We start from the raw sequence: 23,252 nt of genomic DNA on the forward strand, positions 1-23,252 counted from the left end.
ACCCCTTCCTGTTTCTAACCTCCACCCACAGGGACTCTGTAGACAATCCCTCCATGGCGTCTACCTATTCTGCAGCTGTGACAACAGTGATCAACAGTGCCACGCCCCCACTTCTTTTGCCTCCCTCCCTGTCCTTCCTGAAACATCTAAAACCCGGCACTTGAAGTAACCAGTCCTGTCCCTGAGCCATCCAAGTCTCTGTAATGGCCACCACATCATATCTCCAAGTACTGATCCATGCTCTAAGCTCATCCGCTTTGTTCCCAACACTCCTTGCGTTAAAATAGACACATCTCAAACCTTTGGACTAAGCTCGTCCCTTCTCTATCAACTGCCTATCCTTCCTCTCGCACTGTCTCCAAGTTTTCTCTATTTGTGAGCCAACCTCCTCTTCCCCAGTCTCTTCAGTTCAGTTTCCACCCCTGCAACGATTCTAGTTTAAACTCTCCCCAGTAGCCTTAGCAAACTTCCCCGCCAGGATATTGGTCCCCCTGGGATTCAAGTGCAACCCATCTATTTTGTACAGGTCACACCTGCCCCAAAAGAGGACCCAATGATCCAGAAATCTGAATCCATGCCCCCTGCTTCAATGCCTCATCCACGCATTTATCCTCCACTTCATTCTATTCCTATACTCACTGTCACGTGGCACAGGCAGTAATCCCGAGATTGCTACCTTTGCGGTCCTGCTTCTCAACTTCCTTCCTAACTCCCTGTGGTCTGTTTTCAGGACCTCTTCCCCTTTCCTACCTATGTCATTGGTACCAATATGTACCACGACTTCTGGCTGTTCTCCTTCCCACCACAGGATACCTTGGATGCTATCTGAGACATCCCGGACCCTGGCACCTGGGAGGCAAACTACCATCCGAGTTTCTTTCCTGCATTCACTGAATCGCCTGTCTGACCCCCTAACTATAGAGTCCCCTATCACCACTGCCTTCCTCTTCCTTTCCCTACTCTTCTGAGCCACAAGGTCAGACTCTACGCCAGAGACACGGCCACTGCCGCTTCCCCCAGGTAGGTTGATCCCCCCCAACAGTACTCAAACAGGAGTACTTATTGTCAAGGGGTACAGCCACAGGGGTACTCTCTAGTACCTGACTCTTCCCCTTCCCCCTCCTGACTGTGACCCACTTGTCTGTCTCCCTTGGCCCCGGTGTGACCACCTGCCTATAACCTCTTTCTATCACCTCCTCACTTTCTCTGACCAGGCAAAGGTCATCAAGCTGAATCTCCAGTTCCCTAACTCGGTCCCACATGAGCTGCAGCTCAACACACCAGATGCAGATATGGCCGTCCGGGAGGTTAGGAGACTCCAGGACTTCCCACATCTGACACCTAGCACAGAAAACCAGTCTCACACACATTCTTTCTGTCTGTATTCTTGAGAACCTCCTCTGGACCTTCTCCAATGGCAGCACATCATTTCTTGAATAAGGGGCCCAAAACTACTCACATTAGTCCGTGCAGTCTGACCAGTGCCCTATAATACCTCAGCATTACATCCTTGCCTTTATATTCCAGTCATCTCAAAATGAATGTGGTTAGGGGCACGTGCACAGTTAGTAAAGATATCTGAAAGTTGCTGTCATTGGTGACCTTTGTAAACATTACACTGATACACTCTAAATAAACTCAGAACAATACATCTTGTCAGTTAAAATAACTTTAATATAACGTAATGAGAGTTAATTATGATGAGCCAACCTTCTGCATCATGGTAGCGTAGCAGTTAGTATAATGCTTTATAGCGCTAGCAATCCAGTTTTGATTCCTATCGCAATCTGTACGGAGTTCTCCCTGTGCGTTTCCTCCCACAGACAGGATAGTAGGCTAATTAGTCACACGGGTGTAATTCGACAGTGCAGTCTCATTGGAACATGTTAAAGAACTGGAGCTGCCACTCGATTGCCTTCAGCTCATAAGGGAAACTGAGGAAATGATAGATCGGAGCTACAGGGAGGTAGTCATCCCTAGGTTATAGGATGCAGGTGAATAGGTGACTGACAGGAGAGGGAAGGGAAAAGGGCAGCTGCTACAGATATCCCTGTGGTCATTCCCCTCACTTCTACCATTTTGGATACTGATGGGGGTGGTGGAACACGATCTAACAGGGAGCAGCCACAATGACCACGTCTCTGGCACTGAGTCCAGTGCTATGGCTCTGGAGGGAAAGGGTTAAAGGAAGAATGCAGTGGTGATGTAAGTTTCCATATTTACAGGAGTAGATAGGAGAGTCTTTGGCATGATAGATAGATCCAGACTGTACGTTGCCTCCGAGGTTCCAGGATCAGGGACATAAATGGCTTTGTGGCCAAGTTTGCGATGATACGAAGATAGGTGGAGGAGCCGGTATTGTTGAGGAAGCAGAGAGGCTGCAGAATGACTTAAACAGATTTGGAGAATCAGCAAACAGGTGACAGATGGAATACAGTGTCGGGAAGTATATGGTCATGCACTTTGGTAGAAGGAATAAATGCATTGACTGTTTTCCAAATGGGGAGAAAAGTCAAAAATCAGAGGTGCAAAGGGACTCGGGAGTCCTTGTGCAGGATTCTCTGAAGGTTAATTTGCAGGTTGAATCGGTGGTGAGGAAGGCAAATGCAATGTCAGCTTTCATTTCGAGAGGACTAGAATATAAAACTATAAAGCACTGATGACACCTCATTTGGAGTATCGTGAACAGCTTTGGGCCCCTTATTTAAGAAAGGATGTGCTGACATTGGAGAGGGTCCAGAGGAGGTTCATGAGGATGATTCCAGGAATGAAAGGGTTATCACATAAGCAGTGATTGAAATCTCTGGGCCTGTACTACTGGAATTCAGAAGAATGAAGGGGATATCATTGAAACCTATCGAATGGTGAAAGGCCTAGATACAGTGGCAAGGATCTTTCCTTTGGTGGGGAGTCTAGGACCAAAGGGCACAGCCTGAAAATAGAGGGATATCCATTTAAAACGGGTGATGAGGAGGAATTTCTTTAGCCAGAGTGGTGAATCTGTTGAATTTTTTGCCACAGGTGGTTGTCATTTGGTATATTTAAGGCAGAGGTTGATAGGTTCTTGATTAGTCAGGGTACGAAGGGATATGGGGAGATGCCAGGAGATTAGGGCTGAGAGGGAAATGGATCAGCCATGATGAAATGGCGAAGCAGACTCGATGGGTCAAATGGCCCATTTCTGCTCCTATGTCTTATGGTCTTATAGCACTCTAAATTAAATAAATAAAATTAAAACTAATGGTGAAGTTGAAATACCTCATAAAATGCAAAGTACTCCAATTTGCCAGATAACCTTTCTGCTGGCTTTGTGAAAGTGACATTTCACAGTGTGTTTCACGGAGGTTGCACGATTTGTACATTCGTGTTCAGTGAGAAAGCTAAGCCATGTAATCATCAGTTTTGGTATCTTTGACATGATAATTATTAATGACTGGATTCACTCCTGTGGCTCAGATAATAAAGAAAATAAAGCTTTAGCACCTTTGTGTTTTAATTGTCATAGATTTAAACAACTAGATTTTATTTCCTTACAGTCTTCTTCCCCTTATTAATTAAACATATTACTTTCAGCCACCAGATTCAGGAACAGTTACTAACCTTCAACCATTGAGCTCCTGAACCAGCCTGGATAACTTCCCTCACCTCGACACTGCACAACCTATAGACTCACTTTCAAAGACTCTACATCTCATGATCTGAATATTGATAATTAATGTTTTGTATTTCTCTCTTGTATTTGCACAGTTTGGTGTCTTTCACACATTGCTTGTTTCGTCTGTCTTTGTGTGTAGTTCTTCATCAATTCTATTGTGTTTATTTGTACTTACTGTGAATGCCCACAAGAAAATGAATCTCTGGGTACTATATGGTGACATATATGTACTTTGACAATAAATTTACTTTGAATTTGACTTTCCATCTTTATGTCATTTTCATACACAATTTGACATTGAATTCTTCCATCATGATTTATGCTTCCTTCTCAGCCCGTGCTGTTACTTTCACTATTTCTTAACTGAACTGCCTGAGGAAAACAAAGCAATGTCAGAGTAGACCATTCAGGCATTGATTATATTTCAACATTCAATGAAATAATAGTTGACCTGCGACCTAAGTTTTGATACATGCCTTTGTCCTAGATCCAAAAGCAGTTTTAACTTTAATTGTTGTCAAAGTCAAATTAAATTTATTATTAAAGTATTGTTTCTGTCACCATGTTCTTGAGATTCATTTTCTTGTAGGTATTTACAGGAAGTTAATGTAATACAATCGAAACAACCATGGACACAGGCACAGAGTCTGGGTACTCCCACAGCTGGTCAGCAAGCACGTGAGAGTGCACACATTCCAGCCACTCAAGAGTTTAACACTCTTCCTTTTGCTTTAGCCGTGTCAAGTCTTGATCGAAGCACAGTAACAATGCTCCCTGCTTACCCAAGGCCATGTTCCAGGGAAGAAGAAAAGTTAGGAGCATTATTAATTTAGTTCTAGGTTACTGCTTTTGAGACGAATGACATCATTACTATTTAGTTAGTTTGAGAGATTTTAGTTAATGGCCCTGTTGGCCTTGCATTTATTATTTTCCTTTGTTCTGAAAAGCTCTCAGTGAATGATTCACTCTGTGTCTATGTCTCTTCATCCGCACTTGGACCATCATTGAACTCCTGTCAGCAAGACTTAACCAAAAAATGGACCCAACGGAGAGAGAACAGCTGAAATTGGCCCTGAATTTCATTGGTCAGGTGGGGGAGGATTTAGAGTCAGTGGAGGCTGGGTTGGCAGAAATGGCTCTGGCCATGCGACATCTGCCCCCAGAATGGCAAGCCGAGTCCAAGCTGGAAGGACAGGTGCCAGCACTTACAACAGTGGTTCAGTAACTCACAACAGGCAGCCATTACTGCTCTCACTGCCACTATTCAGCAGTTCTCTGCCAGGACAGCCCCACTTCCAGCACCGGTACCTCCTCTATCCTCCTCCATAGCAGTATAAGCAGCCTCGGCCACTGATGTCCTGATTCCCTTGGGTGCTTCTGGACCTGAACCAAACATTTCTCCACCACTCCAAGGACCACAATGACTGAAGAAGCTTACTTACCCAGTGTGAGCTGACTTTCCAAGCCTAGCCATGTCGGTTCAGCAAGGATGCACTTAAAGATGGCTTACATAATAGATCTCTTAGATGAACTCCCACTCAGCTTGTTCAACCTCATAGGAGAAGAAGGTTTCCCTGCAGGCCAGTCTTCCAGACTGACCTTCCAGAATGGTGTGCTGACCAGCTGCTGGACACGTGCCCGGGAAAGGGACAGTGAGAGGCTATGCAATAAAGTTCTGCACTCTTGTAGTTGAGATGGGCTGGAATGAGAAATCCCTCATCACTGTCTTCCAGTGTGGGCTGAGCACTGGGGTTCAGTATGAGATCGCAATGTATGACAGATAGGACAGTCTGGATGAACTGGTAACTCTGGCCATTTGAATAGATAGCTGAGCTGAATGGCCCTGGGAGAAAATGTCCCAAGCTTTCTATTCATAAGATCGTTGTCTGTCTTCACACCCTTTTATCATCACACTATATACAGTCCACAGAGGAGCCTGTGCAGGTGGGGACCTGCACCTACAGGAGAACAAGTTGCTACCTCTACTGGGGCTAGTAATGGCAACTTTACTCACTTCTGCCCCCTGAAACAATTGAACATCTGGTATATTGCTGGTGTCTTCCACAGTGAAGACTGATGCAAAATGCTTATTCAGTTCATCTGTCATTTCTTTGTCCCCATTACTACCTCTCCAGCCTTGTTTTCCAGAGGTCTGATACCTTTTCTCACGCCTCTCTTTTACACTTTATGTATCTGAAGAAACTTTGGGTGTTCTCTTTTATACTATTGGCTAGCTTACTTTCATATTCCATCTTTATCTTCTTAATGACTTTATTAGTTGCCTTCTGTTGGTTTTAAAAAGCTTCCCAATTCTCACTTTTTTTGCTGTATTTTATGCCCTCTCTCTGGCTTTTCTGCTGGCTTTGACCTCTCTTGATTGGCACAGTTGTGTCATCTTGCCTTTAGAATACTTCTTCCTCTTTGGGATGTATATATCCTATACCTTTTGAATTGCTTCCAGAAATTCCAGCCATTGCTGCTCTGCCGTCATCCCTGCCAGTGTTCTTTTCCAATCAATTCTGGTCAACTCCTCTCTCATGCCTCTGTAATTCCTTTGGTCCACTGTAATATTGATATAGCTGACTTTACCTTCTCCTCCTCAAATTTCAGGGTGAATTTGATCATATTATAATCACTTTCTAAGGGTTCTTTTACCTTAAGCTGTCTAATCCATTCTGGTTCATTGCACAGCACCTAATCCAGAATAGGTGATCCTTTAGTGGACTCAACCACAAGCAGCTTTAAAAAGCCATCTCGTCAGCACTCTAGAAATTCCCATCCTGGAATTCAGCACCAACTTGATTTTCCCAATCTACTTGCATCTTGTAACATTGATATTTGGCATGAATTTTCTACCTCCTATTGTAATTAGTAGGCCACATCCTTACTACCGTTTGGCGGTCTGTGTACAACTCCCATCAGGGTCTTTTTATCCTTGCTCTTCCTTAGCTTGATCCACAATGATTCAACACCTCCTAACCCTATATCATCTCTTGCTAATTATTTGGTTTTATTTTTTTTACACCACCCTCTCTGCCTTCTTGCCTGTCCTTTCAATACAACGTGTATCCTTGGACATTAAGCTCCCAGCTGTAATCTTCTTTCATGTAGGCCATGATTCAGAATCAGTGAACATCATACCTGCCAACCTGCAACTGTGCTGCAAGTTCACCTACCTTATTCCATATACTGCACACATTCAAATATAACACCTTTAGTCCTGTATTCACCTTTTTCCATTTTGTCTGCCTTTTACTTTGCAACTCATCCAGTTGACTGCAATTTTGCCCTATTAGGTTTACTCTCTCCTCACTTACATTCCCTCTGTTTGTAAATCAGTTAACCTCATCTTCAGCACTATCATCCGCCTTTCCTAAGATCCTTCCTGCATTAAAATATTCACAGCTCAGGACATTAGTCGCACCATGCTCAATCTTTTGATTCCAAACTTTTGTGAGGTCTTACCAACATCTGCCTCCACAACCTCTCCACTAACTGTTCTGGCACCGTGGTTCCCATCCCCCATCAACTCTCGCTTAAGCTCCACTGTCCAGCATTAACAAACCTTCCCGCTAGGATATTAGTCCCCCTCAAGTTCAGGTGCAAACCATCCCTTCTGTACAGGTCCCACCTTCCTTGGAAGAGAGCCTAATGATCCAAAAATCTTACACCCTCCCTCCTACACCAGCTTCTTAGCCACATATTAAACTGTATAATCTTCCTGGTTCTGGTCTCACTAGCACGTGGCATGGGTAGCAATCTTGAGATCACAACCCTGGAGGTAATGTCTTTTAACTTAGCACCTAACTTCCTGAACTCCCTTTGAAGAACCTTGTCACTTGTTCTACCCATGTCATTGGTACCTACATGGACCATGACTTCTGACTGTTCACCCTCCCACTTAAGAATGCTGAGGACTTGATCCGAGAGATCCCAGACTTGGGCAACATACTATCCAGGAATCTCATTCTTGCCCACAGAACCTCCTGTCTGTTCCCCTGACTAACAAATCCCCTTTCACAGAGTATGCCTCCTCACCCCACTTCTCTTCTGAGTCACAGAGGCAAACTCAATGCTAGAGACCTGACCACTGTGAGTTTCCTCTGTTAGGTTACCCCCCAACCCCCCCAATAGTATCCAAAGTGATATTCCCGTTGTTGAGAGGGATGGCCACAGGAGTACTCTGCACTGGCTCTTTAACCCCGTTCCCTTTCCTGGCTGTCATCCAGTTTCCTGTGTCCTGCACCTTGGGTGTAACTACCCTTCTAAATGTTCTTTCAATCACCTCCTCAGCCTCCCAAATGATCCCAAGTTCATCCAGTTCCAACTCCAACTCATTAACACTGTCAAAGATTTTTTTCATTGTTCTGTCTTCATTAAGAAGACACTGGCCTCCACACTGGCCATATATCAGTGCCATTTACTTCTTACCTGGTTCTGGTCCTTCCTGGGCCTGGCTCTTTTTGCTCTTATCCTGAAATGGCAGCTATGGATAAATATATCAAGGAGGTACTAACCTTAGGTTTTATCTGCCGTCTACCTCACCAGCAGGGGTGGGCTTCATTTTTGACAGCAAGAAGAATGGCAGGTTCTGTTCCTGCATTGATTATCAGCTCCTCAACAACATCACAGTTCCCCATTTTTATTTGAACATCTCCAGGGAACATCCATAAGATAGATCTGCACAATGCTTACAACCTGGTTTGCATCCAAGAAGGGAAGGTGTGGAAGTCAACATTCAGAACCTCCACTGTCCACTATGAATACCCTAGGGTACTCAGCTTTTTAATATATTTTTTTCTATTTTTGCACAATTTTTAATCTATTCAATATACATATACTGTAATAGATTTATTTATTTATTTATTTATTTATTATTTTCCTTCTATATTATCATGTATTGCATTGAACTCCTGCTGCTAAGTTAACAATTTCACAACACATGCCAGTGATAATAAACTGAAACCGATTCTGATTCTATCCTCATAAGACACACTCTGATCCAGGCAACATCCTGCAAAATCTCTTCTGGACCTTCTCTAAAGCTTCCACATTCTTCCTATAATGAAGTGACCAGAACTGAATACAATATTCCAAGTGTGATCTAACCAGGGTTTTAACAGCTGTAACATTACTTTGCAGCTCTGAATCCAATCCGCTGAATAATGAAGGCCAACCAGCCATTTGCCTTCTAAGAAACCTATTAACTTGTGTGGCAACTTTCCAGGATCTATAGACATTTTCCCCAAGATCCCTCTGTCTCTCCCCACTTCTAAGAATCCTGTCGTTAACCCGGTATTCTGCCTTCAAATTCAACCTTCCAGAGTGAATCATGCTACACTTTGCACCCACTGGAACCTTTGACAGCCTTCTATATGGATTTGACATTGAATTCTTCCACGTTAAATTGCACTTCATTGTCAGCCCAAGTGCTGTAAATTTCACAATTCTTTAAATAGGAAAATCATGGGATTGTCATCAGCATCTTTGGATATAAAGTACTGTGCAAAAGTCCTAAAACTTTTTGTCAATGTGAAGTGGAGACCAGGTTTGTAGATTTTCTGAGAGCAAAGGATGTTGGGACTGGTGAAGGTGGAGTGCAGCAGGCAGGATGTGGGATAGGCGGCAGAGTAAGAGTTATTAGGGGTGGGGGTGGCACACATGCAGACACACCCAGCCCTGAGACACCAGGCAAGACCATTTGATTCCAAACAATTGGTTTATTGATCATTACGAAATGTCTCTCTGGTGCTTCCTGCTTCCTCCCTTCTCCCTTCCCCTTTTCATAACCACAATTCCCTCTCCCTGCACCCCATCCCACTCAAGGTCCACAATAAAGACCCATATCAGAATCAGGTTTATCATTATTCACAAATGTCTTCTTTCTGTGTGGCAGAAATACAGTGCAATACATAAAATTACTACAGTACTGTGCAGAAGTCTTGGGCACCCAGGCCATATATACTGTATGTACCTAAGACTTTTGCACAGTACTTTATATCTTTGTATTTCATCATTGAAGTCATTAATAAATAGAAGATGGCAAATAGAGATCCTAGTCATAACCAACCAATTAGGATGGTTGCCCATTTCATATTCATCCAATCCCATAAACCGGTCAATACATTGCCTTTCTCTGCATGAACATCAACTTTATAACCATCTAACAATTACAGCACGGAAACAGGCCATCTCGGCCCTTCTAGTCCGTGATGAACACTCACTCTCACCTAGTCCCACCGACCTGCACTCAGTCCATAACCTTCCATTCCTTTCCTGTCCATATACCTATCCAATTTTTTTTTTTAAATGACAATATCGAACCTGCCTCTACCACTTCTACGGGAAGCTCATTCCACACAGCTACCACTCTCTGAGTAAACAAATTCCCCTTCGTGTAACCCCTAAACTTTTGCCCCCTAACTCTCAACTCATGTCCTCTTGTTTGAAACTCCCCTACTCTCAATGGAAAAAGCCTATCCATGTCAACTCTATCTATCCCCCTCATAATTTTAAATACTTCTATCAAGTCCCCCATTAACCTTCTATGCTCCAAAGAATAAAGACCTAACTTGTTCAACCTTTCTCTGTAACTTAGGTGCTGAAACCCAGGTAACATTCTAGTAAATCTCCTCTGTACTCTCTCTATTTTGTTGACATCCTTCCTATAATTTGGTGACCAGAACTGTACACAATACTCCAAATCTGGCCTTACCAATGCCTTGTACAATTTTAACATTACATCCCAACTCCTATACTCAATGCTCTGATTTATAAAGGCCAGCATACCAAAAGCTTTCTTCACCACCCTGTCCACATGAGATTCCACCTTCAGGGAACTATGCACCATTATTCCTAGATCACTCTGTTCTACTGCATTCCTCAATGCCCTACCATTTACCATGTATGTCCTATTTTGATTAGTCCTACCAAAATGTATCACCTCACACTTATCAGCATTAAACTCCATCTGCCATCTTTCAGCCCATTCTACTAACTGCCCTAAATCTCTCTGCATTATCCAATATCTTTGTATTTAGCCTTTAGCTTATTCTCTTTTATAAAGTTTCATCAAACACTTCTTTGTAATCCCTATAAATAACTTTCACAGACACTTTCTTCTCTGCTACTTCAGTCAATTTCAAAAGTTCAGTCAGCGTTGTCATATCTTTATAAGTTCAGATTTCAAGAAATTTAAGGCACACACTCAATGTTTACAAACAGCTTCCTTCTCCCTGCCATCAGATTTCTGAATAGTCCATGAACCCATAAAGACTACCTCATGATATTGTTCTCTTTTTGAATGACTTATTTATTTTTTATACATTGGATATTTCCTATGGTAACTTACAGATTTTTACATATTGCACAGAAATTCGCAACTTACATCAGTGATAATAATAATTTATTAGTAGCATTTTTGGAAAAAGTGTTGTTTGAAGATTCATAATTAATCCTCAAATGCTTGAGTGCATTACTAATAATAATTATTGGCTGTCTCAGTCGAGATAATCTAGTATAACTACCATTACATTTCATCCATTTAACTTTCAAACTACACAACAAAATTACTTCAGTTAGTGAAATTTTAGTTTGAATAAAACCATGCCAGCCACCTTTGTAGGTAAAGCCTCACTGAAAGCACAGAGGAAGAGTTCTTCCTTGTAATATATATTGTGCCCTGTATGCAAAATCCCAAATGTCAGACATATTAGATTATAGTAATGTTCCACTAACCTATTGAATGAGACATTATTCAAAAAACTTCATGCTGGGCATGTCTGTTTTTGATTAAAATTCTAATATTCTGTTACCACATAAATATTTAATATAACCAATATATTAAATGCATTATACACAATTAAATGCATTCAAATTATGTGAAAGCACAATGGTAAATTATGCAATGTGCAACAAAATGCTATAATTAAAATCCCTACTTTTATGTAGTCTACTTCAGGACAAAACAAGCTTACCACCTGTGTGTTGTTACATGAAACTGAAACACCAAATTACAAAAATGAACCGATCCTTGATACTCTTGGAGAAATTTCCCTAATGACAATGGAAATATTAAGAAGTAAATCATTGCTAAATATTCAAAGTGAAAAAGCAACTGGCAAAAAATACTGATCCATTTATCAAATACTTATTTTGAAATTCCAATAATTAAAGCATCTCAAATTTTTTTTTCAGATTTTGTATGTTGTGCAATTCAAGACAATCAGTTTAGAGATTTTTTTATATGGGCTGTGTCTTACATGCTTATATGGCCAACTATTTTAAACTAAGCAGAGTTTCTGTTTAATTATACCAATAAATGAAGTGCACTGGGACTTCGTGTGAGGTTTCAGCCCAGTATTGATGGATGGTAGATCCAGAATCAGTCATAAACTATTAATCCTGTTTCACAGTATCTTCACTGATTCTTAGTACGAACTTTGGAATTGCATATCAAAAAAGAAATGAGGCGAGATATAACAAAAACAAATCTATGTGCATGCCTATGCAAGAGAAGAATAGACACTAAAGAGGAAAAAATGGACACGAAAGAAGGAAAAAGACTGACAAGGAAAAATTATTTGCAGAGTAAACAGAGATAAGGAGAATGTACACAAAAAATTACCTTATTAACTGATGAAAACCTGAAGAATATTTTATTCTTATTTTCCTGATATTTTCATTAGTTTGATCATTATTCAGTAGGGGTTGGTTCAAAAATATAGCAAATAGTTCCAAAATTATGAAATTATTCAGTGTCGACTTTATTAGGTATAAATATACACAAGCTTGTTAATGCAAATATCCAATCAGACAATCAAGTGGCACAACTCAGTGCATAGAATATTGCAGACATGGTCAGAAGGTTCAACTGTTGTTCAGACCAGACATCAGAATGGGGAAGATATGTGATCTAAGTGACTTTGACCATGGAATGATTTTTGTTGCCAGACAGAGTAGCTCAGAAACTGAATTGAATTGACTTTGTTTCTTTCATTCTTCACATACATGAGGAGTAATAACCTTTCCATTATGTCTCCATCTAAATGTGCAATCTGCAATCATAGTACAGTCAACCTTCACTAATCCGACTACCTGTAATCTGGTTCCTTTGATAATCTGGTACTGATTTCAAATTTTCCGCATAACTGTTGTTTTAAATTTCCCGGGCCACCATACCAATCTGCTGCGCATTGTTTTGGATGTTCTAGATCTGTTCACGTGTTGGCGCGCTCTTGTAATTATGAGGTCCAGTCTCTTTTGAAGGCTAGAGCTGCGGCTTTTAGGTCCAGAGATACCAGTTGCTACACGGAATCCAGGCGTGAACTCCAGAAAGCCATTAAGGACGCCAAGAGGCAATATCGAGCCAAGTTGGAAGCCCAGGCTAACCAGAGGAATGCCAGTAGACTATGACAGGGTCTAAATGAGGTCACTGGGCGCAAAGAAAGGGCTGGGAATATCAATAACTGAAGCGTTTCTCTTCCTGACAAACTTAATGTATTCTATGCAAGATTCGAACAGAAGAGGAGCATCCCGCCCCCTCTGGATGAACTGGACCTGGTGGCATCAAGATTCATCGTCACCAAGGAAGACATTAGAAGAGCCTTCCCATAGATAAATCCAAGGAAGGTGACGGGCCCAGATGGCGTCCCAGGATGGGTTCTCATGGCCTGTGCAAGTGGGCTAGCTGGAGTGTTTGCTGACATCTTCAACTGCTCCCTGCCTCAGTCTAAGATATCCTCGTGTTTTAAGAAGGCAATGATAATCCTGGTGCCGAAGAAAAGCAAGGTGGCATGCCTGAATGACTATTGACCTGTTGCTCTGAGATCAATTGCTATGAAGTGCTTTGAGCGATTGGTTATGGCACACATCAACCATAACCTACTGGTCAACCTCGACGCTTTGCAATTCGCCTACCAGAGCAACAGGTCAATGGCAGATGCCATCTCTCTGGCACTATATTCCTCCTTAGAACACCTGGAGAATAAAGACTCATATGTAAGGCTCCTTTTCACTGACTACAGCTCTGCCTTTAATACAATCACTCTAAATAAACTGATTCCTAAGCTGTCTGGAACCTGGGTCTTAGCACTCAGATCTGCAGCTGGATCTTCAACTTCCTCACAGACAGGACCCAGGCTATAAAAATAGGGGACAAGCTCTCCTCTACAATCACGCTGAGCACCGGTGCCCCACAAGGCTGTGTACTCAGCCCCCTGCTGTACTCACCGTACTCCCATGAATATGTAGCCAAGTCTCCATCAAACTCAATATACAAGTTTGCTGATGACACCACAATTTTAGGCCATATCTTGGGTAATGATGAGTCTGAGTACAGAGAGGAAATTAAGAACCTGGTGGCATGGTGCGAAGACAATAACCTATCCCTCAACATCAACAAGATGAAGGAATTAGTTGTTGACTTCAGAAGGAGTAGCAGACTGCATGATCCCATCTACATCAGTGGTGCGCAGGTGGAAAAGGTCAAAAACTTTAAGTTCCTCGGGGTGAATATCACAAATGACCTGACTTGGTCTAACCAAGCAGAGTTCACAGCCAAGAAGGCCCACCAGCGCCTTTACTTCCTGAGAAAGCTGAAGAAATTTGGCCTGTCCCCTAAAACCCTCACTAATTTTTATAGGTGCACCGTAGAAAGCATTCTTCTAGGGTGCATCACAACCCGGTATGGAAGTTGTCCTGTCCAAGACTGGAAGAAGCTGCAGAAGATTGTGAACATAGCCCAGCACATCACACAAACCAATCTTCCATCCTTGGACTCACTTTACACCACATGCTGTCAGAGCAGTGCTGCCAGAATAATTAAGGACAAGACCAACCCAGCCAACACATTTTTTTGTCCCACTTCCCTCCTGGAGAAGGTTCAGGAGTATGAAGATTCATACGGCCAGATTTGGGAACAGCTTCTTTCCAACTGTGATAAGACTGCTGAACGGATCCTGACCCGGATCTGGGCCGTACCTTCCAAATATCCGGACCTGACTTGCACTACCTTACTTTCCCTTTTCTGTTTTTCTAATTATGATTTATAATTTAAATTTTTTATATTTACTTCGATTTGTACTTCAGGGAGTGCGAAGTGCAGAAACAAATATCACTGTGATGATTGTATGCTCTAGTATCAATGGTTTGGTGACAATAAAGTATAAGTATAAGCACAGGCAGGCGATTCCTGCTTGTTTTCTTGCATTTATTAATATCAATTGTGTGAGGCACGGCCACATGGCACCTGCCTATCTCACCCACCAGCAGCGGGGAAGCTAGCGCACACTGGGTCGGTCCACCTTCTCGCCTGCCTGCCAGCAGTCATGCACTGTCTTCCGGTGTCACCTGGCCAGCACTCTGTTCCCTTCTGCCTACGACCTCAGATCAGGTGTAGTGACCTGCTGAATTTAAGCATATTACTAAATGGAGGAAAAGAAACTAACGAGGATTCCCTCAGTAACTGTGAGTGAAGAGGGGAGAGCCCAGCGCCAAATCTCTGGCCGCTTGGCGGTCATGTGAAATGTGGCGTATAGAAGAACTCCTTTCTCCAACTTCTGCTTCTGCTCACCCAGATGTGCTGCCACCAACATCAACAGTTTTTGAAGAAACCGTTTTGCCAGTTTCAGCACCAGCTCCTGGTGCTTCACTCATTTTGCAAGATGAAGATGTTGATGATCCTGACAACCCCACACTTGCAGACATGTAACTTTGCCTGAAGGTATATTAAACACCTCACTTTAGAAGCGGTAGTGCTCAACTGTTCTGTATAAGTTAATTCCTGTACATTTACCTGTACCCTTTATTTTATCTGCGCCTGTACAGTATATTACTTTATTAAAATTTCACTTGCTACTCATTCAATATTTCTGTTTCATTAGTATCTAACTTGTACTGATTTACATGATATTTTAAAGGTATGATGAGGGGGTTAGCTATTGCTTAATGTGATCCTTTGTTAATTCGGCATTTTAACTAATCCAACACTCCTCAGGTCCCAAAGGTGCCAGATTATAGAAGGTCGACCTGTAATTTATAATAAATAGAACAGTCATGTAACATAGAAATACACTCCAATCAGCGTGAGTTAATCAGTCTGATGGCCTGGTGGAAGAAGCTGTCTCAGAGCCTGTTGGTCCTGGTTTTTATGCTGCAGTACTTGTTTCCCGGATGGCAGCCACTGGAATAGATTGTGGTTGGGGTGGCTCGGGTCCCCGGTGATCCTGCGGACCCTTTTTACACACATCTTTGTAAATATGCTGAATCATGGGAAGTTCACAACTACAGATACACTGGGCTGTCCACACTATTCTCTGCAGTGTCCTGCGATTAAGGGAGGTACAGTTCCCATACCAGGCAGTGATGCAGCCAGTCAGGATGCTCTCAATTGTGCCCCTGTAGAAAGTTCTTAGGATTTGGGGCCCTTACCAAACTTCCTCAGCCACCTGAGCTGAAATAGGCGCTGTTGTGCTTTTTTCACCACAGCACTGGTGTGTACAGACCACGTGAGGTCCTCCGTGATGTGGATACTGAGGAACGAAGCTGTTTACCCTCTCAACCCCAGATCCATTGATGTCAATTGGGATTAGCCCATCTCCATTCCTCCTGTAATCCACAACCAGCTCCTTTGTTTTGCGACATTGAGGGAGTGGTTGCTTTCTTGACACCACTGTGTCAGAGAGATGACTTCTTCCCTGTAGGCCACCTCGTTATTGTTTGAGATTACGCCAAACAAATCACTAGAATCACTAGATTCTGGAATGATTCTGGAGCACTAGAAAATAGCAAATGTCACTCCACTTTTTAAGAAGTGTGCGAGACAGAAGAAAGGAAATTATAGGTCAGTTAGCTTGACTGTGGTTGGAAAGATGTTGGGAGTCCATTATTATGGATGAGGTTTTGGGGTACTTAGAGGCACACAATAAATCAGGCCAATGTCAGCATGTCTTCTCTAAGTGGAAAACTGGCCTGACCAATCTGTTAGAATTTCTTTGAGGATAGACAAAGGTGAGTCAGTGAACGTTGTTGACTTGGAAGATGGTGCCTCACATGAGACTGCTTAACAAGATAAGAGCCCATGGTATACAGGAAAGCTACTAACATGGATAGAAGATTGGCTGACTAGAAAGAGGCAAAGAAAGAGAATAAAGGTTTTTTTCTATTGGCTGCCAGTGATCTTCAGGTGTGTTTATCCTTGCCTGGGTGGTAGTTTTCCCTTGAAGACTGTACCCTTTGTGATAAGCTACGCTTGGCCAACTCGAGTGGATTTGGAGTCCGACGACCGAAGACCAATGGTACCTGTTTATTTGTTCTTCTCCTATTGTGGATTCCACTTTGGCTTACAGACACCTCTCTCTCGCCCACCAACTCCGTGCATTGAACTGAACTTTCTTACAGTATCATCGTAAGACCTTAAACCTTGCCAGCTGAACTTAAACGAATTTGGGAATTATATTTACATACACACACACACACACACACACAAGTTCTAACTTTTGATATACCTGGATTAAGTTACTATATTAAGTAGTTACTAATAAATGGTGGTTTTAACATCAAAATCAGACTGCGGGCGTGGTCTGCTGGTGGTTCATTTAAACCGTTGCATGTACGTAACAGTTGGCTTTTCCGTTCTTGGGCATTGGTGTTTCTATACCATTCCACTATCTGGCTGATTAAGTGGAATGCCCTTAGTGATTCAGGAGCAACTATGGTTTCAGTGTTTCAGCTGACATCAAGTTGTCCACCTGCACAGACCATTGCCTCTGATAGGATGGTGTGCATATAACATAAGACAAGAAGAGGAACAGGAACTAAAAGAGGAAAAGTGGCAGGGAATGGTGAGAGGAGTAAGGCTCTGGGAGAGAAGAGGGGAATGTGTGAGAAAAGGGGAAAAGGGAGGTATGTTTTGTCCACTATACCCCTTTATAATCTTACTGTTTCACCCTTAACGTCAATACAGTTGTTTCCCTGTATTATAAACAGGTGAGCCTTTATTTATTTACTTATTTATCTCTGTGGTACCCTACCAGTTACAATTTCAACCTGACTGGATTATCCATACTCTGTCTTTTCAGTTGGTTATCCGCTCTTCCTTATTTATTTTTCATTTAGAGGTACAGCACGGTAACAGGCCCCGCTGGCCAAACGAGCCTGAGCCACCCATTGCATCCATGTGACCAATTAACCTACCAACTCGCTGGGCTTCAGAATGAGAGAGAAAACTGGAGCATCCAGAGGAAATCCATGTGGTCATGGGAAGAATGTACAAATTCCTCAGAGGCAGAATTGAACTCAGGCTGGCGCTGTAATGCATTACGTTAACTGCTTTGCCATCATGCTGCCTCTCTTCATGGGCAGACTCTATTATAGCCTCAAACCATGTCTATGTCTAAATCCTTACTTTGTTCAGTAATTGTCTTGGAATCCATTTCAGATGCCCTTTGGAATTCCAAATAAAATGATTCTCCATTGCATATCTTGATAGTTAAAATCCTCAAAAGATCCTATTGTATTTGTCAACCATTATTTCCCTCATAAAACCCTTGATGCTTCCTAATCATATTGTTTGCAAGTATCTTGATAACATTTCCTCAATAATAGATGCCAGGATTTACTTAATACCAGATGTTGGTCTAACAAGTCTGCCATTCCCCTCTCCTTCTCTCTATTGACCTGCTCTTTGCTCCCCTCTTTTAACTTTCACTCTCCCCACTCTATCACTTCCTGTATTTTTCCCTCTTTCCTCACTCTCAATCTTTTCTGGAATTCTGATGGTACATTTGTGGCTTTCAAATCCATTGGGACCTTCCCAGCTCTTCACTTCATCCTTCAAACCCTCCTGGATTCACCCATCAGCTTGTGTTTCTTTCTCCCTTGCCCCCACTCTGACTCCTCATCTTTTCCTCCTCCAGTCCTGACGAAGGGTCATGACCTGAAACCTCAGCCGTACTCTTTTCCATAGATGCTGCCTGGCCTGCTGAGTTTTTGTGCATGTTGCTTGGATTCCCAGCAACTGCAAATTTTCTCTTGTCACTTGCTGCATTCTTATTGTTTGCACTGTACCTTTCTATCATAGTCCTGGTTAGCATTACCCAAGTATTTATAAGCAATATCTTGACCTTTATAACATAGAACAGCAGAGCACAGAAACAGGCCCTCTGGCTAAGCATGTCTATCAGCCTGCAGATGGTTGCTATCCCTCTATTCCCTGTATGCCCATGTGTCTGTCTAAATTTCTCTTAAACTCTGTTACCATCACCTCCTCCAGCATTATGTTTCAAGCTTGTGTAAAAAAAAGTACCCCTCACATCTCCTTTAAACTTTTCCCTCTCATCCTGAAGCTGTGAGATCATTTCAAATTTAAAAATCCCTGGAGATTCCACCTGAACCTTCCCTGACATTACTTGGATTAATTTAATTGCTACAGCCCTTGTTTTTTCAGAATTGCTAGGATGCTGGTCCCAGCATGATTCGGCCAAAACTCATCCATACATTCCCCACGCTGGTTCGGCATAAACTGAAGTCCTTTTCCTCACATCACTCTTTAAGCTGAACTTTCAATTCTGTAATCTGTTCAAAGCTCTGCCAAACTGAATACTCATACGTTATTCCTTTTGTGCTTTTACCCTCATTCTTTTAGGGTACAGTTGCATGGTAAAGAATATGGCCATTGGCAGACAAATTTACCTCTGCAGAGTGGTGGAGATCCTCAACAAAGAAAGTGTTATGTTTTGTTTCTTCTGATTATCTTTGAGTTTGCTAATGTCATGAGAAATTAGGTTTAGTTTATCCTTTCATGTCACCCTCCTCTTTCGTTTGATTTCCTTTCTTCTTCTTCTTCTTGATCTCGGGAAGGTGCATTTAGTTTACCTAAGTTATTAGTCCTTTTATTACTCCCTTTACAATGAGCTCTCCTCTTGGTTTTCTCATCCACAACATCATTCGACAAATCCTGTTTTCATAACTCCCAATGACTCCTTTCTTTTTGGCCTTTCATTCATCCAGCTGGGCTTTGGTCTTTGCATCTACTTTTACATGCAGCTTTTTGTCTCTCACTTGAAGTTCATGCAATAACCTTAGTGCACACAGAGTAGATTCTGGTTCTTTATGCTCACAAAAGACAAACGCTTGAAACTTCATGAACCCTCTTCCACCTGAAAACACCACTACATTTTGCAAGTAATGGACTGATTAACGTATCAGAAGATTTCTCAGATATGTTGCTGAGAAAAACTTGACCACAGCTGTCCTCACTTTCACACTTCCTCTGAGCAGCATGGTCCTTCCTTGGTCCAGTATACTTTCCAAGCGCTTTTTAAAAAAACTTTAATGTCTCAGGTTTGTTTTAAAAATTACCTCATCGTCACTGTTGTTTTGTAACTGGAAAACATAAAACTAAGTGAAGATGTGAGGCCGATATGCAAGCCTTAGTCGTTTTTTTAGCTTTGAGTGAGGCGCGCACGTATCACGTGGTGGCTTTTACGTTCTTTTACAGGTAACCCGCAGTACATTATGTAAACAAAGAATGCTACTCAAACAATACTCAAGAATTATTTAAATATTAAACGCATAATAGAAAGGACAAGCAGGAGGAGGCATTGAGGGACCTCCATTCGGTGCGTGCGCAGTGTGACCCCCCCCCCCCCCCCCCGTCTCTGACGGCAAGGAGGCACACGTGACCCGCTCACTTCGGGCGCGTTCGCTCGCGGGGAGCGGAGTGGGAGCGAGCGCGCGCAGGGCGCGGGGCGGAGCGGGGCGGGGCGTGGGAGCGAGCGCGCGCAGGGCGCGGGGCGTGCGTGCGTGCGTGCGTGCGTGCGTAACTCACAGACTGCGGGTCTGGAAGGAGACGTAGGTCGCGCGTCCGCGGGGCAGCGCGGCGGAAAAAGTCGTCTTGCTGCTGTGGCGTCGGTGCGGGCGCTTGTGATTAATCTGCTCCCGTTTCGTTTCTTCTTCATTATCACCCCTCCCTTCTCTCCCCCGTCCCCTCCCACACCATCATCACCACCACCTGGACCCTCTGCTGTCCTCACCGCTTCGCCCGCCCTTCCCTCTCCTCTCTGCTGTTAAGGATGCCCGATCAAATATCGGTGTCGGAGTTCATCGCCGAGACGACCGAGGACTACAACTCGCCTACCACATCCAGCTTCACCACCAAGCTGCTCAACTGCAGGAACACGGCGTCTCTGCTCGAGGAGGTAAGGGTGGTGCAGTCGAGCCGATCAAGGGGGAGGGGGCGGCGGCGGCGAAAGGTTGGCACTGGAAGGAAGGAGGAAAGGAGGAAGAAGTGGCCTGGGAAAAAGACAGCCTTCTGTCTGGCTGTGCTGCATCCCTCTGGCTGTCTTCCGGCACGTTGCCGTGCGTGCGTGTGTGTTCCTCCCTTACTGTTTCCAGTGAAGTCTGCGTATTTGCCGTTTGCATAATTCAGGTACTTGGGGGCGAGCTCTTTGCAGTCAGTGATGGGGCTGGCTGCTCATCCCGCATCTTATTCAGTTTGAACCATGTTTACCTTTGTTGTTGTTATTGTTATTCAGAATTGCATTATTGCACTCGGTTCTAGGTGAATGCGCATGCAGCGGAACTTGGCACCCATGCCATTCTCCCCTTATTTTAATATTTCTTTTGTGTGCATGTGTCAGCAAAAGATTTACAGTATATTCCACCACCACCCACGCCACTTTTGGCAGCGCTTATGCAAGTTAGAATTCTACCACGGTGTTTGTGTTGATTAATGAGCACTAGTGAATTTTATTATTAACACACGAGATTCTGCAGATGCTGAGAATCTAGAGCAATAAATACACACAAAATACTGGATGATAAGGGTTTCGTCCCGAAACGTTCACCGTTGATTCATTTCCATAGATGCTGCCTGACTTTGTGTATGTTGCGGTGAATTTTATTATTCCGATGTTAATGGTATCGTCGATCTTTCCAGATTGCTTAATTCTTGCATATTAAATTTAAATGGATGTTCTGTCACTGTTATGCATTTCCAATTTCCAAAATTGTACTTCCTATCTTTTTAGTTCCTCGTTTCTTCATTCATATGTAATACTTGATGCATTGTTCATTGTTGCCAGAATTGCGTTTTGACTGATGAGGATTATGAAGTCTTAATCATTGTGATTTTTCTTGTTGCTTTTTCGGATAACGTCATTGAATATCGGTGTGGAATTCGGGTGGCATCGACGTAGTAATGTAATCCCGTTGCTCACTCAGTTCATTTCTTGGTTTGCTTTGAACGTTGTGGTATTTGAAATTTATTTTTCATACGTCCTTTTTTAAGATTGTATTTTCTAGAAGCAAAATCAGAATGTCTATTGTAAGCAGCATCCTTTATTGAGAAATATGAGAGCTAGCTTCAGAGGCTTTGTGGCCTCTCCTGTTTTTGAACTGCATGTTGAATGGACATAGTTTACTTCTGTGATTTTTTAACCCCCCCCCATTTGAGAAAAGGTAACCCCATTCAAAGGTACATTTAATAACAGAGAAATGTATACAACATACATCCTGAAATTCTATTTCTTCGCAACCACCCACAAAAACAGGAGTGCCCTAAAGAATGAATGACAGATAAATGTTAGAACCCCAAACCCCCCCCCCCCGCTCCCCCTCCCCCACCAGCAAAAAAAAAGCATCTGCACCCCCCATGGAGCACTCAAGCATGCAGTAAAGCATCAATAAAGACACAGACTTGCGGTACCCCAATACTTGTTTACCTGGTAATTTGACATACCACAGGCTCTCTCTCTCCCTTGTTAGGGAAAAGAGGTTTACACAGCGAGAGGGGAGATATTCAGCACTTAATTTAGCTAGGACAAAGATTGTTGGCAGGGAATGCAATGACAAGATGAAAAATGTGCAGTTTCATTACATTTGGATTGTGTGCTTGGTGGCTACACTGACAGTGTTGTTAATATTGAACTTAAATGTTTTCATAGTGTTTTCAATTGATCAATTTGTAGGTATGTTAATATCATGTTTTTAGAAATTGTAAAACTTACATTTTGTGTTATATTTTTGATCTATTAAAATGCATTATATTTGGGCTGGACTATGATTTCTTGCAATAATGGGTAATAGGGAAGGTCATTGACGAGGATGCTTGATGTAGTCAGTTTGGTTTAGTTTTACTTTTCTGCTGAACCAACTGGCCAGAAAGAGTAGATGAAAGGTAACAACTGAAACTCAATCCATAGCTGAAATGGTTTTAGGGAGGTACTGCAACACAATGAGGGTACTGAGAAGTGTGGAGAAACGTTGCCACTGCACTGTATGTTTGCAGATGCTGAAAGATTGTAGCACAAGTCTTTTGTGGTTAAGAAAGTATTGCCATGGTTTTCTACAGAAGGTAGCAGAGTGATATAACTGTGTGCAGCACCAGTTAGTTTGCAGCTTTAAGTATTGCATAGATTCTCATCACCACCTTATCAGTAAAGACATGTTTGCACTGGAGAGAAGACGATGGATATTTGAGACTTGTTACCAAGACTGGAGAATTTTAACTGAGGCAAGATTGGATAGACATGATGTTATCTTTATACTAAAACTCTCATGCTCTGTTTGTGACCTCCAATTAGCGCAAACAGCACAA

The 23,252-nt window shown here is 42.6% G+C and overlaps 1 protein-coding gene across 5 annotated transcripts in view; it reads left to right on the forward strand.

Moving 5' to 3' along the window:
- LOC132394392 (arf-GAP with SH3 domain, ANK repeat and PH domain-containing protein 1-like) overlaps nucleotides 1-23,252 on the forward strand; it is a 426,165-nt gene that overhangs the window by 12,654 nt on the left and 390,259 nt on the right. For 4 of the 5 annotated variants that reach the window (XM_059970475.1, XM_059970494.1, XM_059970464.1 and 1 more), the window contains exon 3: nucleotides 20,727-20,853. In XM_059970475.1, coding sequence (XP_059826458.1) covers nucleotides 20,727-20,853 — 127 coding nt within the window. Of the gene's footprint in view, nucleotides 1-20,484; nucleotides 20,507-20,726; nucleotides 20,854-23,252 lie in introns of those variants that run through there. The other variant, XM_059970502.1, reaches the window with a different exon arrangement.

This window comes from Hypanus sabinus, chromosome 1 (assembly GCF_030144855.1).
Source record: "Hypanus sabinus isolate sHypSab1 chromosome 1, sHypSab1.hap1, whole genome shotgun sequence".
Classification (NCBI taxonomy): domain Eukaryota; kingdom Metazoa; phylum Chordata; class Chondrichthyes; order Myliobatiformes; family Dasyatidae; genus Hypanus; species Hypanus sabinus.